At 44.6% G+C, this 15,907-nt stretch overlaps 1 protein-coding gene across 1 annotated transcript in view; it reads right to left on the reverse strand.

The window, feature by feature from the left end:
* Positions 1–15,690, reverse strand: part of SHISAL2B (shisa like 2B) — a 35,910-nt gene extending 20,220 nt beyond the window's left edge. Inside the window, exons 1-2 of the mRNA XM_082457410.1 lie at positions 1,543–15,690; positions 1,100–1,299 (exon numbers count right to left, since the gene is read on the reverse strand). Coding sequence (XP_082313536.1) covers positions 1,100–1,299; positions 1,543–1,692 — 350 coding nt within the window. The 5' untranslated portion in view covers positions 1,693–15,690. The remainder of the gene's footprint in view (positions 1–1,099; positions 1,300–1,542) is intronic.
* Between the last annotated feature and the right edge of the window lie 217 nt (positions 15,691–15,907).

Raw genomic sequence — 15,907 nt, forward strand, 5'->3', positions numbered from 1 at the left:
TAAAGTCATTTGCTGCAGACTTGGCATGTGTGCTAAAGTCTGGACCATGGTAGGAGATTGGGAGAAATAACACTCTTCTCCTTACTTAGCAGAGTTGGCCTCTCTCTCTCTCCCAGTCATAAGCTAATTTGTAAGTAACAGTTTGAGGTGGGGTGGCAGTTCTTTCCTGTAATCCTGGCACCCCATTCATTCTCCAGGCAAAATGAAAGAATCAGGTTCTAAGTCTGCAATCCTTTGGAGTGGAGGGGGGGAAAAGCATTTCGTAATGAAAATATCTGTGTAAATACTAATTGGAATACGTTAAATTACCATCATAGGAAAAAGAGGCAAGGAAGACACCACCTTTGAAAGTCTCTTCACTTTCCAGCAATGGCCAAAGAGCTCAGGTGTTGAGAAAGGGGGTGTCCTGCAAAGGTTCAACGGAGTGTGTACTCACAGCAACTGAAACTCTTCCTCTCTGTGGGTCTCCAGTTCTGTTTGGGGGTCAGTGTGAGATCAACTGAAAGGGCAAATTACAAAGCCCTGTTGCCTGTGCGCGTCGAAGCATACACACACACACACCCTTTCTTGATACTTTAAAGGATACAGCCAATTCCTTCTCACCCACAAAGAGACTTAAAATACTCTGATCTTTGGTTAACGCATTGAGTCTCAAAGGAGCTCCTTTTCCATTCAAATGCACCAAATGCCCAAAGTAATCAAAAAGAGAATTAAAATCTCCTCGTTAAGTTATGTGCTTGTCTTTCTCTGCCCGCAGAGCCGCAGGCCTCGGACTGGTGCCGGCGAGAGAGAGTGAAGAGTAGTCCGCTCCCGCCGGGCGGCCCTGCTTGCGCCCCGGGCGCAGAGCCCGCTCGCCTCCCGCGCGCGCCTCGCCCGGGGTCCCCGGCGGATTCACACTTCTGGCGCCACTGCCCGACCCTCGCCGGATGGGGGTGGCACCGAGTGGGTTCTCTGCAGGGCCCTCTTCAGCCCTCGGAGGCTCCTGTCCCCCCGGAGGGATCCGAGCAGGTCGCGAGGACGCGGGCGACCTCCCTCCTCCCGTCGTGGCACGACTCGTCGCCTCCCCAGCCCCCTGGCCGCCAGCCCCCTGCCTACCCACCTGAGGCTCCACATGTAGCTGTGCTTGTAGGGGAAGTAGCTGCCCGGCTCACTGCAGCAGTACTTGAGGTCGGCGAAGCCGCAGCAGTAGATGAGGGTGGCCCCCTCGCCGCGCCGGGGACACTGGAAGGGCTCCACGAAGCTGTGGTTGAGGCTGTAGTAGCCGGAGCACACCCGGCTGGCCTCGCTCATCTCTGGCGGCTGCGGGCAGGGGCACGCTAAGCCCCCGATCTGCCCTGGCTACACACGTGCCGCCCCGCCCGCGGACCCCTCCGGCCGGGCTCGCCTCTTGCGATGCCGGGCTGACTGCCTGGGCGGTCCGCCTGGGCGCGCCTCTTCTACTCGCTCTCCTCCCCTCGTCCCCATGGTGTCTGGTCGCTTTGCACGCGCTTCTCCCTCCCGCTACTGAGTGGTCCTATTATCTGCCGATCTCCGGCCCTGTACCTTTTTCTCCCTCTCCCTTCGTCTGCTTTCCCCACGTTCTCCTGACTTCTCTCCACTTTTCCTCAATTCACGGAGGCGTCCCCACTCCATGCCAGAAAGAGAGTCCACCTGAAGGAGAACGGGAGTTGTGGTGTGGGACGTGTTTGCCATCAGAACAGATGCAGCCAAAGTTGAAATTCCCTTTGCCCAGGGACAGGGCAGATGGGTTTCAGGCAAATGAGCAGGGCCGGGGAAGCAGGGTAGAGGGCAGAACAAAAGGCACTGAACTACCAGTGAGGGGCTGTTGAGAAGTACCCCTTCTTCTTTGAGAAGTATGTGTAAGACGTTAAAATCTGCCAATTTAAATATCAAAGACAAGAACAAAATTTTCTCCAAAAACTAGCCATGCATTCTGTATTCAGTTAACCTGAGAAAGGAAGGACAGGTTAGAGATTGAGGTAAAGAAACTGAGGACTTTCTGCAAAGGTAGGCAGAAAGAGGAGGCAAAGGAAGTAGGGAGAGAGAGAACTTCATCCTTTTAAAGCACTGCAGAAATTTCTCTTGTTCTCTTTTTGTTTGGTATTCTCACTTTAGTGATTCATTTTGTTGACCAAGTTTTTAAAAATAACAATAGAAATGGATGCTTTTGTAATAAGTCAAACAATACTATGATGTGTAAGGAAGAAAATATTAATAGCCATAAGACAGGAGAGGAGGTGACTATAACATTCATAAAATTTCTGAGATAGAACTTTATTCCTTCCTCTTCCTTTTCTGCTTCTTTCCTTCAGCTGAGGGTTGACTGGATGCCAGAATCATGAATTTTACCCTACTGGGTGCTGTATATTTTTGTATTTGCATAAATATTCTTGAGCTTTGTTCTGGGATGCAGTTAAGTTACTTAGAGATGTTACTGGAAGGGGGAACCCTTCCAGGGCCTGAGAGAGGGCTCTTGTCTAATGCTTGGAAATGAGTTGTCCGAGGAGACAAACGTACTGGCAAAGCCAAAGACTCTATTGGGAAGGGGCACCCGGGCAGAGAGCAGCGGGATAAGGGAACTCAGGAGAACTGCTCTGCCACGTGGCTCACAGTCTCAGGGTTTATGGTGGTGGGGTCAGCTTTCTGGGTGTCTCTGGTCAATCATCTTGCTTGTCCCCATATTTGGTCCAATTCAAGGCCCTTCCTGATGGTGCACACATCTCTTAGCCAAGATGGATCCCAGCGTGAGGGTTTCTGGGAGGTTGGCAGGACATATTATGGTCTGGTGTCTCCTCCCTCCTCTTGGCCCCTCCCAAGTTCTCCCGGTTAGTTTTTGGTGGCAGCACCCTGTTCCTTATCGGGACCTCCTGCTGGGGACAACTCATGCAAGTGTTTATTATCATGCCTGGCCAAGGCAGGCTGTTTCAGTCAACGGTTCCCTAACAGAAACTGTTGGATTCTTTCAGGTTTGATTTTTTTAAAAATTTATTTAATTAATTAATTTATTTGGCCGCGTTGGGTCTTTGTTGCTGTGCGTGGGCTTTCTCTAGTTGCGGTGAGCGGGAGCTACTCTTCGTTGCAGTGCGCAGGCTTCTCATTGCGGTGGCTTCTCTTGTTGCATAGCACAGGCTCTAGGCACGTGGGCTTCAGTAGTTGTGACTCGCGGGCTCTAGAGCGCAGGCTCAGTAGTTGTGGTGCACAGGCTTAGTTGCTCTGCAGCATGTGGGATCTTCCCAGACCAGGGCTTGAACCCATGTACCCTGCATTGGCAGGCGGGTTCTTAACCACTGTGCCACCAAGGAAGTCCCTTCAGGTTTGATTTTAAACTTTGTTAGGCAGGACCAGAGCAGACTCGAGGGCTAAATTGATGGTTATCTTCTTGTTGTAGGAAGATGGGGCACAAGAGGATGGTCACATCACAGGTCTTGGGTGAGTCCATGGGACAGACCGCCAGGTGAAGGTCCTTGGCTTCGCGCGGGAAACAATTCAAGAGCGAGCCATAGCAAAGTGAAAGCAGTTTATTTGGAGAGATGTCTGTTTATTTAGACAGAATGCGGTCCCTCTCGAAAGGTGAGAGTGGCCCTGAAATATGGGGTGGTTAGTTTTTATGGGCTGGGTAATTTCATAGGCTAATGAGTGGGAGGATTATTCCAACTATTTTGGGAAAGGGGCAGGGATTTCCGGGAACTGGACTACCGCCCACTTTTTGGTCTTTTATGGTCGGCCTTGGAACCATCATGGTCCCTGTGGGTATGTCATTTAGATGCTAATGTATTACAATGAGTGTATAATAAGGCTCAAGGTCTACTGGAAGCCAAATCTTCTGCCATCTTGGGCCTAGTAGGGTCTAACCAGTTTTTATTGTAACCTCAACGGCTATGTCATTCTTTTAAAGGTTGTGCCCTGCCCCCTTCCCTCCTATCTCATTCTGAATACTCTACTGGGTACCTTGTGAATTACAAGGCTTACCATTCTGACTGGTGGAAATAAACTATTCAAGGCCTTGTGAAGGCTCCAAGAAGTGTTCCCTCTGATCCTTTTAGGTGGCTCTTTCCCTGGCTTCCAGTAGTTTCTTTACAGGCATGTACTGATCACGACTTAGCTGAAGGCTCAAGGAGATCCTCCTGTGAGCCAGATCTTGAACTAACTCTCTCTCTCCCCCACTCTTTCTCTCTCCCTCCCATCTCTCTTTCTCTCCCTCTCTCTCTCTCCAGCTCTCTTCTCTCTAGTACTCTGTCGTGCTATCTCTATCCACCATGGCTTCGCTGGACTCCAGCTCTGTGTTCTCAACTCAGAGAGACCACTGGGCTCCACCTGGGTTCCCCCTCCCCATGCTGCGTTCTGGAAACTCTCTCCAGGCAGCAAGCTGGGGCAACCATAAGGCTCACCTCATCCGTTTGCCCTCTCTCAAGGTTCATTGTCCAGCACTACCTGATATCCATGTTCAAAACCCATTGCTTCTATATTTTGTGTGTTTATCTTTTTCAGGCAGGAGGGTAAATCTGATCCCTGTTAAGCCATTTTAGCTGAACTTGGCCAGGGGATTAGGCCTGATCCAAGCTAGCCAGTTGGGTTCTCACTCCTGGAACTGGGATTCTGCCATGTGGACACTGTGGACTAAGAATGCTGCCTGCCACATCAGTAAACAAAGGATGCCCCACCATCAAGCCATCAGCCGCTGCAGTCACACCCAAGGGTGCACCCTGAGGAGACTCAAGATGGAAAAAAACAGGATACCGGCCCTAGCTGAGGTGCATATCAAAGGAATGATTTCAGTGAGCCCAGAACTTTGCATCTTCCCATACATACAAAAGCACTAAATGCATTAACTTGAGATGTCTGGTTTTCTTTAATTAACAGTAATCTTTTGATGTTCTGATTACCTGGTTTTTGTTACAAAACTCCTTTATATCCTGGCTCCTCCCTTCCCTCTTCAGAGTAGTGCCTCAGAGCCGTTTGAGAGTCCTGTCTCCTAGGCTTGACGTCCTCAGAAAATCCGCTGAATAAAACATAACTCTCAACTTTTAGCTTGTACATTTTCTTCAGTCGACAACAGGAAGCCACAAGAAGCTGGTGTACAGGAAAGAGAAAGATGAAGCAAAGAGGAGCAGCAAAGAAGGGTGGAAGGAGTGCTGATGGCTTTGCAATACTTGTTCAAGTCCTTTCCTGAGACCCATGGCATTCCTACCACTGGGTTTTTTTTTATTATTATTTAAAGACTTATTTTCTGGCTAAAATTCACTCAAGTTGGATTCTACTACCTGCAACCAAAGGGTTCTAACTCAAACAGCATGTCTTCAGGCAAAGTTGAGGGAAGAGGAGGGCAGTTGAAAAGGAAAAACTGAAGCTCTTTAAATAATGGAACAGGTTCCCTTGGAAAGGGGAGCAATAGGCAGCACAAGTGGACTTTTCTTCTTGTTGTGCGAGAGGAAAATAAATTTTGAGAGGAAGAATTTTGAGGATTTCATTGTTTTTCTGAACAATGATCTTGTCTCAGTAAAACGTACAGAAATCTTCTTGGAGCGTGAAACAACAAGGTGGAATTTGAGTGCTTGAGAGAAGGGGGAAAAAAAGATTGAGAATAAACACTGGGAAACATCCTGGAGGACAGGCAAGTGGGACAAAAGGATTGGGTGCATCGTCGAGGGCCCAGTTAATGGTTAGAAATCATAGCTCGCTGGTAGAACTAACCTGTTGGTTCATGTGATTTTCTCCAACAATGAATGTTCAATAGCCCAGGAACAGGAGCAGAGAAGTGGGCAGCAGGATTTGTCAGGATGGTTCTCTAACCCATTAATGCCTCTGCAATCACAGCAGGGCCTTAGCCTTTTCCAAGCCCCTGAAACATACAGAAACACACAGAGGAAGGCATGCCCACAGCTGCTAGTCTCTACCAAGCTTAGAGCACTTGAGGCCTCTGAAATTCAAGCAAACAAAGGAGCATTTTAATGCCTGAGGCTCAAGGGCAGTGTTAAGACTGTGACTTTCAACAAGACCAGTTCAGAAATGCATATCCCTTGCTTGACTTGCCTGCTGTGTGGTCCCATGTGAACCGGTCCCCAGCTCTCTGCCTCCAGGCAGGGGGAGCTCTGTCAGGGCGTGGGAGTGGGGCTGGCCCAGCACCAAAAGATAGCCATACATTACATCTTTTATTTTCTTATATCTCACTGCTTCTCAACCAAGGTGGTACTCCCCTTTAGAGAGTCTTTAGGACATATTCTGGAAATAAGGAGACATTTTTGGTTGTCATGATGACTGTGAACCCTACTGGCAATGAGGGATGTGGGCCAGAGATGCTAGACATCCTGACAACCTGCAAATGTACAGAGAAATGAAGAACTGGCTGTGACTTTCAAACGTTCCACAAGACATTCATGGAGATGAAAAACCTATTTATAATTATCTGTGCCTAGCACCTGTTCCCGTGTGTCAAATAAATACCACGTATTTCTTGAATTTTCCAGGAATGTAACTACCATGTAAATTGAAGGAAGATTGTTGTTTGTTTCGTTTGGAACTTTACCAAGCGTTTTTCACTCTTTCAGAAAATCACGTACGAACGGTAACGGTGCTCGAAATTTTGTATTTGAGTTGCCAATAACGTGTGCTGTCTGTGTCAGCCCACATTTGTACTGTCACACTTAGAGCCACTGCATGCCCAGTATTGGTATAAACGTTACGTCTTTTGGTATAGCTGTGCTTGAGCATTTACAAGTGCAAATATGTATTTTATTGTAAATGACATTCCATTTATTTCTTCTTTACATTATAATAAAGGCATTACATATAATGAGTAAGCTAGTTTGCTAGGGTCGCCATAATTAAGTACCACAGACTGGGAGGTTTAAACAACAGAGGAATAATTTTCTCACAGTTGTAGAGGCTAGAACTCTGAGATCAAGGTGTCTGCAAGGTTGTTTTCTTCTGAGGGCTGTGAGGGAGGTACCTGTGACTGTGTCTTCACATTGTCTTCCCTCCGTATGTATCTGGCTCCCCTCCTGAAGAAGCTGTGGAGGGTAGAAGCAGTAGTCAAACTTAGAATTCACAATCTGACGTAGAAGAAGGTGTCAGATTTCATCCAAAACCTGAACATACCTGGTGAACATTCTGACCCATGAATAAGCTAAAGGGGCTCGTGGCTGATGGTCCAGTGGACATGGCTGACTTACATCCTTCTCCTTTGGGATGAGCATCACCACGTCAAGATGTTCCAAGAGTTTGTGCCCCTAACATGAAGAATATGACTGAACTAGTGCAGAGTTGGGAGACCCAGCTAATCACTGTGAAGACAAATAGCACTTCATCAGGAGGTCAGGTTTGCTGTCACCATCAAATGATACAAATGTTCCATCAAGAGCATGTCACACCACATAACATGCAGGACCTGAGCTGAGAGAAGAGTCTTTCCCAGCGTTTAGGGGCCTCCATCTTCCTTTTAGTCCCTGGGATGGGGCTGAAATGAGACAAGCTTACTGTACCATAACAGAGCCCAGTGACTTGTTTCTGACCCTCCTTTTTCCCTGGAATTCTCAGTATGTGGAGAGAAGGAAAAGAGTCTCTGCCTCATTTGAGGAGGTGGTTTGATTAGAGTTACATTTGTCAATATGTTATTTTCTAATTTTTAAGGATTTTCTCTTACTGTAGTAACCTAAACTTAATCATTATTAACCTACTTAATAGTCACTGTTTAAACTGCCCTCCCCTGCTGCAAGAAAAAGAAAGAGGTTCTCATCCATTTAGCATTTACTATGACTGAGGAACCGTTGTAAAGAGTTATTCCTCCTTCCCCCTTCTCCAGCATTAAAATGGAACTTGTGATTTGTATTTTTGGGGTCTAAGGTAAGATGAGAGAGGCACTGTCAAGCCTGTTAAGGCTGGTGAGAATGAGTGGTTCAGGGGCAGGTAGGTTCCAGAGAGTGGCAGAAGTGTGGTAGCCTCATGCATCTACATCATTAGTTTTGGTTCATGGAACCTGTATGTAGTTCCCAAGGATAAAATTGACAGTCAATCTACCAAGGCTCTGTTTGATTTGTATGGCTGGAGAAACTAGTCTCAACCAGTATTCACTCAAAGATTCTGCCTCTCTCTCTCTGACAGATTATGTAAATTTGAGCATCAAGGACTGGGGATAGGCTCTGCTGGTCTGAAAATTTGGTACCTCGGGGAAGGATGCTCCTACTAGGAGAGATGATCATTTTTCTACACACTGGGACCTCAGACTGCCTCTCGGCCGTCTCAGATCCTTCATGCCTCCTGGGGAACATTCTTTCCTTGTTTTCCTCCTAGAATTAAGCGTTCATGTTCTTAACTTTGGTTGTAATTTCGAGTGCTGCTACCTGTATTCAAATGCCTGTGGGAATCTCACAGGTCAAGCCTAAACCGTGTCACTGCACCAGTACTGGCTATGGCAACAGTAGTGACAGCAACAGCTTTGTGGAGGTGCCATAGGTGTCCTCATTGGAAGCAGAGGGTGATTGTTGCAGCATAGGTGGCCTTAGACGGCTCCATGGCTTTCAGGGGCAGTAAAGATCTCTGAGTTGATAAAGGTTAAAGAGGGCTTATTGGTTTGCAAAAATTAGCTGCCCCTCTGAATTCACCTATAAATAAATGCAGGTAATTTGGAAGATGGAAAGTGACCTGAAGTACTGAAACAGTGGGTGGAGCTGAAGCAAAAAAATACTGTTAATTACTATTTATATGACATCATTTTACTCCCAGAATGGTTCAGTCTGGGGAAATTACAGGCTGAGTAATTTTCAAGCCTGGAACACTTTTAGTGACTACCAAGTTGGAGAGGGAAAAGATTACATTTTTACCATAGTTATATAAGATTTTCTGGTAGGAGAATTATCTAGAAAATTTGTCCAGAATCATAAGTTCTATGATTGATTTACTTTATCAAATTTTGAAAATTTGACCACTTCCTCCCATATTTTACCAGAAAAAAATAATCTCAGAATGCTTAGTTTTTTAATGTAGAAAAAAACCAAATGTTTAAGCATGTAATATGTCACTCATGTTAGTTATGTTATGGAAATATTATGTTATATTATTATAACTGATAAGAATTTACAACATTCAGGTAAAGAATCATTTTTTAAAATCAAATGAAATCGGATGCAAACACCAGTCTAACAGGTAGAAAATTTAATCTCAGTTATATTTTGGGAGGCCTTTCCCTCTTCTCTTGGTGATACAGATGTCCTGGAGAGATTATGCAATTCCAAACAATTTGTGGGCACAAAAGTGGGCTGGTGGGAACAGTCTGGTCCAGGTGCGGGCCATAAGGGGGTACATTTTTATGGGCAATTAAGAATAATAATGCTGATTAAAAGGTTGCTCTGCTTTTTATTATCACCATGCAGCAGCAATTTCAAACACTCAGGGACAGATACTCCGTCATGAGAAAAAAATCTTTTGAGTGCATGAATTCTCAACAGTTGCTGTGAACACTGTTGAGTTCTAATAATATACATTAAGCTACACATTAGCACCTTTATTACTTATTCTTTAAAAGATATTTCATTCTACATGGACTTCAATTAGAAGAAGTTTTAGTAATTCAGTTTTTCCCTGGCCCCTACCCCCATTTCTGCCATGGACCCAGCGGTCATACATGTTTGCTTAGTGATAAATTCCTAAACGTTAGGAATCACTTGAGTGAATCCCTGTGGTGCTACGTGTTCCTGCATTTAAACAGTGGATTCAATTCAAAAAAAGCAAAGATAGCACACTGATTAGGCAGAAGAAGATATAAAACTTCAGACACTCCAATACTAGATGCCAACTTGGAATTTTTGTGTTTAAATTTTAAAACAGTGAATCAGAGTGTGTATGGTCAGGCCACTCAAGGTGGCTGTTCTCTTGCTCTCTGCACACTGCCTGCTCCACCAATGCCTGCTTCACCTACACCCTACTCACAAGACTGACCTCCTACACACTTGTGCAATGTCCCAGGTGGTGATTATCGTTATCAAAGGGGCAGTGAGGGGCGTACCCCTCTGCTGGTTTCCTTGGTAACTGATGAACCCACCTGACATCAATTCCCCGTATTACTGGCAATCTCCCCTTCCCCCGCTGGGAGTGAAGACTGCCGCCATGTCCTGCTCGTCATCTGCCGCCATCCGCCTGCACACGGTGGGGTGTCGCTCCAGGACCTTGCTTCAGACGTGGAAGCTCCCTCATCCTTAAACCATTGATGTCTCTGTTGCTGACTCCGGGCTCTTTCTTTGGTCTTGAAGCTTGGCAAGTACAGGCCTTGTAGGCTTTCGGGGGACAGCCCAACAAAGCACAAACTGTGATGCGTAATACTTTTGCTTGGTTAGTGCCTTTTAGTTCCTACATGAAATATCCTACTGCCTTTGTATAATAACTCTTAAATTGAAATTTTATATTTTAAACCGTTAACTTTTAAAACTAAGGAATTGAGTCAAGAGAATAATTATTATGTGATTAATTCTTTAAAAAATTTGCCTTATGGAGGTAAAGATGTTAAAAGAACGATCATCTCCTAGCGTCAAGTGTGCTATAGCTATGCTACTGCTCTGGTGTTTCATCCATTATAGATGCCACTGCCCTTGGCAGTAGGGTCTGTTTAGAGGTGACGGGTCTGCCCCACACAGTCACTGGTACTTTCTGTGGCTCCTTGGCATTCATGCTCTGCTTATCAATAAAATAGCCACTTTCTGCCTTGCTGTGGGCAACGTGGGAATCATTGGTAACTGCCATCCCCTCCTTATTTCAGTGTCGGGTCAGGCCATTCCCCTTCCTCTTAAACCTTAGTACCACACCCTTCCTGGATAATTCTGCTTTTTGCTTACGTTTTTTGAGGAAAAAAAATGCTCATAGCACAGTCCTGGGGCAGAGAAATCTCAACTTTCCTTTTGTTGTTTGTGTATCATTAGAAGAAGATGAGTCAGGATGGAAATAGGGAATTTGGAGTAACATATCTCATTGTTTTGTCTTGAGAGTGTAGAAACATGAAACACAGTTAATTTTTCTCTTGGGTTATCTTGCCACATTGGTCAAGATTACTGTGGAATTTTATTCAAGCAGCAATTCTTGTGAGTACTATCAATTTAGAGAATGAAAAAAGATGGCATTTGTAGTACTCTTATATCACACAAGCTTAGAAATACTGCATTCCACGTGAGTCGCCGAGTTTGGTAATTACAATTTGGCTTCGTTCTGTGGGCTATGGCAGTGTTCATCACTGATTATATCATTGTCCTATGGTCTTGTCAGTATAGCATGTTATCGTGTTATAATCTGGGTGACGGTATTTCTTTGAAGACGACAAAATAAGCACATTTTTGTAAGATAGAATTCATTGATTAAGCCATGCGGTATTAACTGAACATCCAATGGTGCATAATGTTATGCAAGGTGCTTAACTCACCGTACAGAATGTTGGAGGTTCTGTTTCAGGATGCTGTCTTCTCCTCAACACTGCTGTCTGTTTGCCTTCGGAACACAGTGGCTATTCAAACTAGACGGTTACTTTTTCTCATGTGCGTGTAAAAAACAAGTTGCTAATCCTCAGAAGGTATCCATGGAGATTCTCTTAGGTCTGCTGCACTCAGCAAGAGAAGAAAAACTTTCTTTAATGGTAGGACTAGGAGCCCTGGGTGGATGCCCCAAACAGGCCAGGCACATCCTTAGTCTCTGACTTCAGCTTGTGGCAAATTAATCAGCACAACCAAATTCCTCTCCCTACTGTCTATAGCACCCATTCATGATCCACTGTCTGGTTTTCTCTGCAGCCTCTGTGTGATCTCCTGTTCAACACATAATAAGCTCTCATGAAACATTAGTTCCCTTCCTCTGCCTTTCCTTTTCCCCCCTCGTTGAATGAATGGATGAACAATGAATTAATTCTTCTCTGCTGCCAGCCAGTTTTCTGTGTTCCATGGCCACATGGCAGAACATGCCTACACAGAGTCCCTGAATTTTTGTATTTTGTGTTCAGGTATACTGAGAGAACCTCACTTCTGCCGATCTTGAAATCAAATTCCTGGGAAGGTAAAAGTTCTATCCTTTGTCTAATCTATGTTGTTCAGATAGAGTCATTGAATTACCCTGGTGGCCCCAGGCTGCCGTGACATGGTTGTGGATAGGGGTAAGGACTAGGGAACAGTTTCTCCAAAGGAGGTTCTGGGCAGAAATCACGACAGTTTTTACCACTCCTTACATCTCTCTTGTTCATAACCTTGGTCCAGTCCCAGGTTTCCCCTGTCCTAGATTTGATATAGCAAGTCCCCCTGTGACCATCCTGGGCCCTGTTAGTTGGCCATCTCTCTACTCTACCAATGACACTGGCTGCTCAGGCAGGAGGGTTCCCAGCAGTGACTTTTCCACCTCCTCTTCTCCACCAGCTAGGCTCGCCCACCACAGCTTCTGTAGCAATAACTGAGGTCAGTTTTCTTCTAACCCTTCCACTCCTACTGCAGCTCCGTTAACTCTTTGTATTCCACCAGTGCCCTTCTGATTCCACCTTCTCTTGTAAGAAACTAGTGAAGTTTCCTTTTCCACAGCTGGAGCTCAGAGGCTTGATCCTGGAACTGCTAGTTAAAACCCAAATTCCATTTCTTCACAGAGATAGTTTTTGTCAGAGTTGAAGTACCATACCTCTGGTGTATTTTGTATTGAATAGGCTTTTTACAGGCTGACGTGAGAGCCCAACGACAATTTATAACGTCGACTCTGAGATGATTGTTCCTGTAGACTCGATTATTGTCTTAGAAGTAGACTTTTCTGGGGAACGAAACCCATTCATAAATTAGAAACCCTCTGATACTTCATATATAGTCTGGACCATGTGCTCTAGCCTATGCCAGAGCACCAGTGTGCATGGGCCTCCATGTTCAGAACGTGGGTTCAAAAAAAGGACATCAAAGCAAGGCATAAAAGGATAGTAACATCATACTTCAGGATTTATCAAAGAGGCATGGACACTGGAATTTGGAGTGCACTTGGAAAGGATTGCAGTTGGAAGGAGAAGTAAGGGCTGGGGTATTAGACCCCTCTAGTCAGGCATGGCAAAAACTGGGGTGGGACTCAGGACGGGGCTGAGAAATGGTCACTGTCAGTCACAGACCAGGGAGAATCTAGGAAGGGCACTCAGGATGGTGAAGCCAGGGCAGGGATGGTAGCTGGAAGGCACAGTTGTTATTATCAAGGCATCTGTCCCAGATTGGGGTTAAGACTGGGGACTCTAAGCAGGATCTCGAGAATGAAACAGGATCTCCAACTGGGGACAATGAGAAGCGTGGTCCTCAGAACTAAAATAAATCAGGAGGGGAAAGGAGAATGTACTGTGGAGAAGAGATGCTTACTGAGGCACAAGAGCCCCCTTATCAGAACGTGGCATCAGGGCAGGGAATGGTGATGAGCTGCAAACGTGGGCCCCAGAGAGAAGCCCAGATGCTAGTGCTGAACCTCCATATTTTGGGTCCACCCTGCCCCTGCACGTTAAACCGGTCCCCTGAGGAAAAGGAATGACTGGCAGGTCTTCTTTATTCCTAATACAGTGCTAGGACCCAAGTACAAGACTTCCTGCTTTCCTTTCCATTGCCTAGCAACACCACCTCCTTGATTACCAGAGCTGTCGTAGTTTTTCTGTATCTATCTACTCTGTATGTAGGTACATGGGGCCTACAAGGAAGAAGGCAAAGTCCTGGTTGTTCAACCAAGTACAAGTTCACTTGCAAGTATAAGAAAGCTCACTCTCAGTACAAGCTCAGAGTAGGGGGATCAACAAGACTGATTTCATGCTGAACCCAAAAATGGACCAGGAGAGAGAGGGAGATGGGAAGAAGGACATTCTAGGGATTCTGTAAATCCCAGAATTACCAGAGACAGAGAGACAGACAAAGAGAGTAAAAAATAAAGTGTCACATAAAGTTATTTTAAATGTTAGAGGATATGTTTTATTTATTTATATATTTTTAAAATGTAGTATTTTTTATTTTATTTTATTTACTTTTGGCTGCATTGGGCCTTCGCTGCTGTGCACGGGCTCTCTCTAGTTGCGGTGAGCGGGGGCTTCTCTTGTTGCGGAGCGCGGGCTCTAGGGCGTGAGGGCTTTAGTAGTTGTGGCACATGGGCTCAGTAGTTGTGGCGCACGGGCTTAGTTGCTCCGAGGCATGTGGGATCTTCCTGGACCAGGGATCGAACCCATGTCCCCTGCATTGGCAGGCGGATTCTTAACTTTTTAGGGCAGTCCTAGAGGATATGTTTTAAATGTATATTAAAACAAAATTTCTTCATCAATCATTGTCTTTCTAGTATAGAAATCATTTAATTCTGTCAAACACAAAGAAAAGCATGTGCCTTGCCATTCAAAAAGCCTAAAACTCCCCAGTTAAAAATGGTCATAGATGTTTCTCAATCATTGCGGTCACTAAAGGCCAACATTTAAAACTGCTGGGAAATTCTGTTCTCTGTAAGGTAGAAGGAAGACGCATCAAGTCATCCATCATATGACATAACGCCTCAGACAGTTTCAGAAAGTCAAGGGTAGACATCTGCAGGTTCTATTCCCACCTGAAAGCGTAGCAGATGGATAGCCTCTACCTTCAGTGTTCAAGTGGGGGTCTGGAGGCACCGTGCTTAGGAGAAGCGTAGAGTGTTGAAAGAGTCCATGCGTCTGTGCAGTACATATTCATCCACCAAAGGCTGTTGGAAAATACACTTGTATATTTTTCTTCTTTTAAATCAGGGATGCTGAATCTTCTTTTATTATTAGGTATGGCTAACACTCCCACCCGAATCAACATTCTCATACCAGTAAAAAACGTACCTAGTTCTTTTGGTCTTTGTGAGTGTTTGAAATATCATTATTTTGTTTGCACAGAGGAAGTTTTACCATTTCACTCGTCACTTATGTATTCAATGAGGTATGTCTAAAAAGAGAAATCTTTCTGGTATGGTTAGTGCTGATAAGAGTTGGAGCAGCGAAGAGGGGACAGGAGAGGAGAAGGGGGTTAAGGAACGCAAAAAAGGTGGAAGGGGGTGAGGACCTAGGAGTGAGAGACTCAGCAGGAACCTGACTCTCACGTCCCCCAGGCAAGCAGGGTCGCAGATATATGTCTGAGAAAATTATTGTTAGTACCACCCCTTGAAGTTTTTATTTCCTTCTTGCAGTAGAAATTATTGCCTGGCTTCTTTTTTAAACTTCAAAGTTTATTTTCTCAAGGACTTACTAAGATTTTTCCTCCCTGAGGGATCACGTAAGGAAGTAACCAGTTTACTTTAAAATATTAGAAAAGTTGACCAATTTATGTAGCTATCAGCTCAAAAGTCCTTGCTCTCTTTCTTCAAAAACTGTAATTCAGAAAACAAACCAAGCAATGCCAACTAAAATACTGTATCTGGGTTTTCTCTTTTAAATTATTTTTTATCCTTTATCAAAGTAATATCTATGGGTAGTTCAAACCTCAAGTAGTACTAAAAGGCTTATAATGGACAACAGTAGCTCTGTATCTGGTTTTCCTTCTACCAGCCCTTACCTTCTATGCTCACTCAATCCCACTTCCTGGAGGCAGTCACTTACAATTGGCTTAGCTGGTAATTTTGATACTGTTTGATACTTTTCTCCATATTTTAAAATAATATATTAGCTATTTATCAATTTATCCATTTTAGACATTATCTATTGATTTACTTTATGGTGTAGATGATTTAGCATTTTTAAAATACATTCCTCCCCTCCTCCTTCCCCTTCCAATATAGTTATATCACCTTGTTTAGTCTGCCTTTACATTGTAATAATAATATTATGTATAATTATAATTAATAATAATTACTATAATTATTCACTACTGAGGCAAATCATCTAATATGATTACGCTTCTTGTACAATGTTTTGTTCTCCTTGAGGCTCTTTTGTCCCTCATTGTACGTGTCT

Source organism: Balaenoptera physalus, assembly GCF_965194825.1.
Source record: "Balaenoptera physalus genome assembly, chromosome: 3".
NCBI lineage: Eukaryota > Metazoa > Chordata > Mammalia > Artiodactyla > Balaenopteridae > Balaenoptera > Balaenoptera physalus.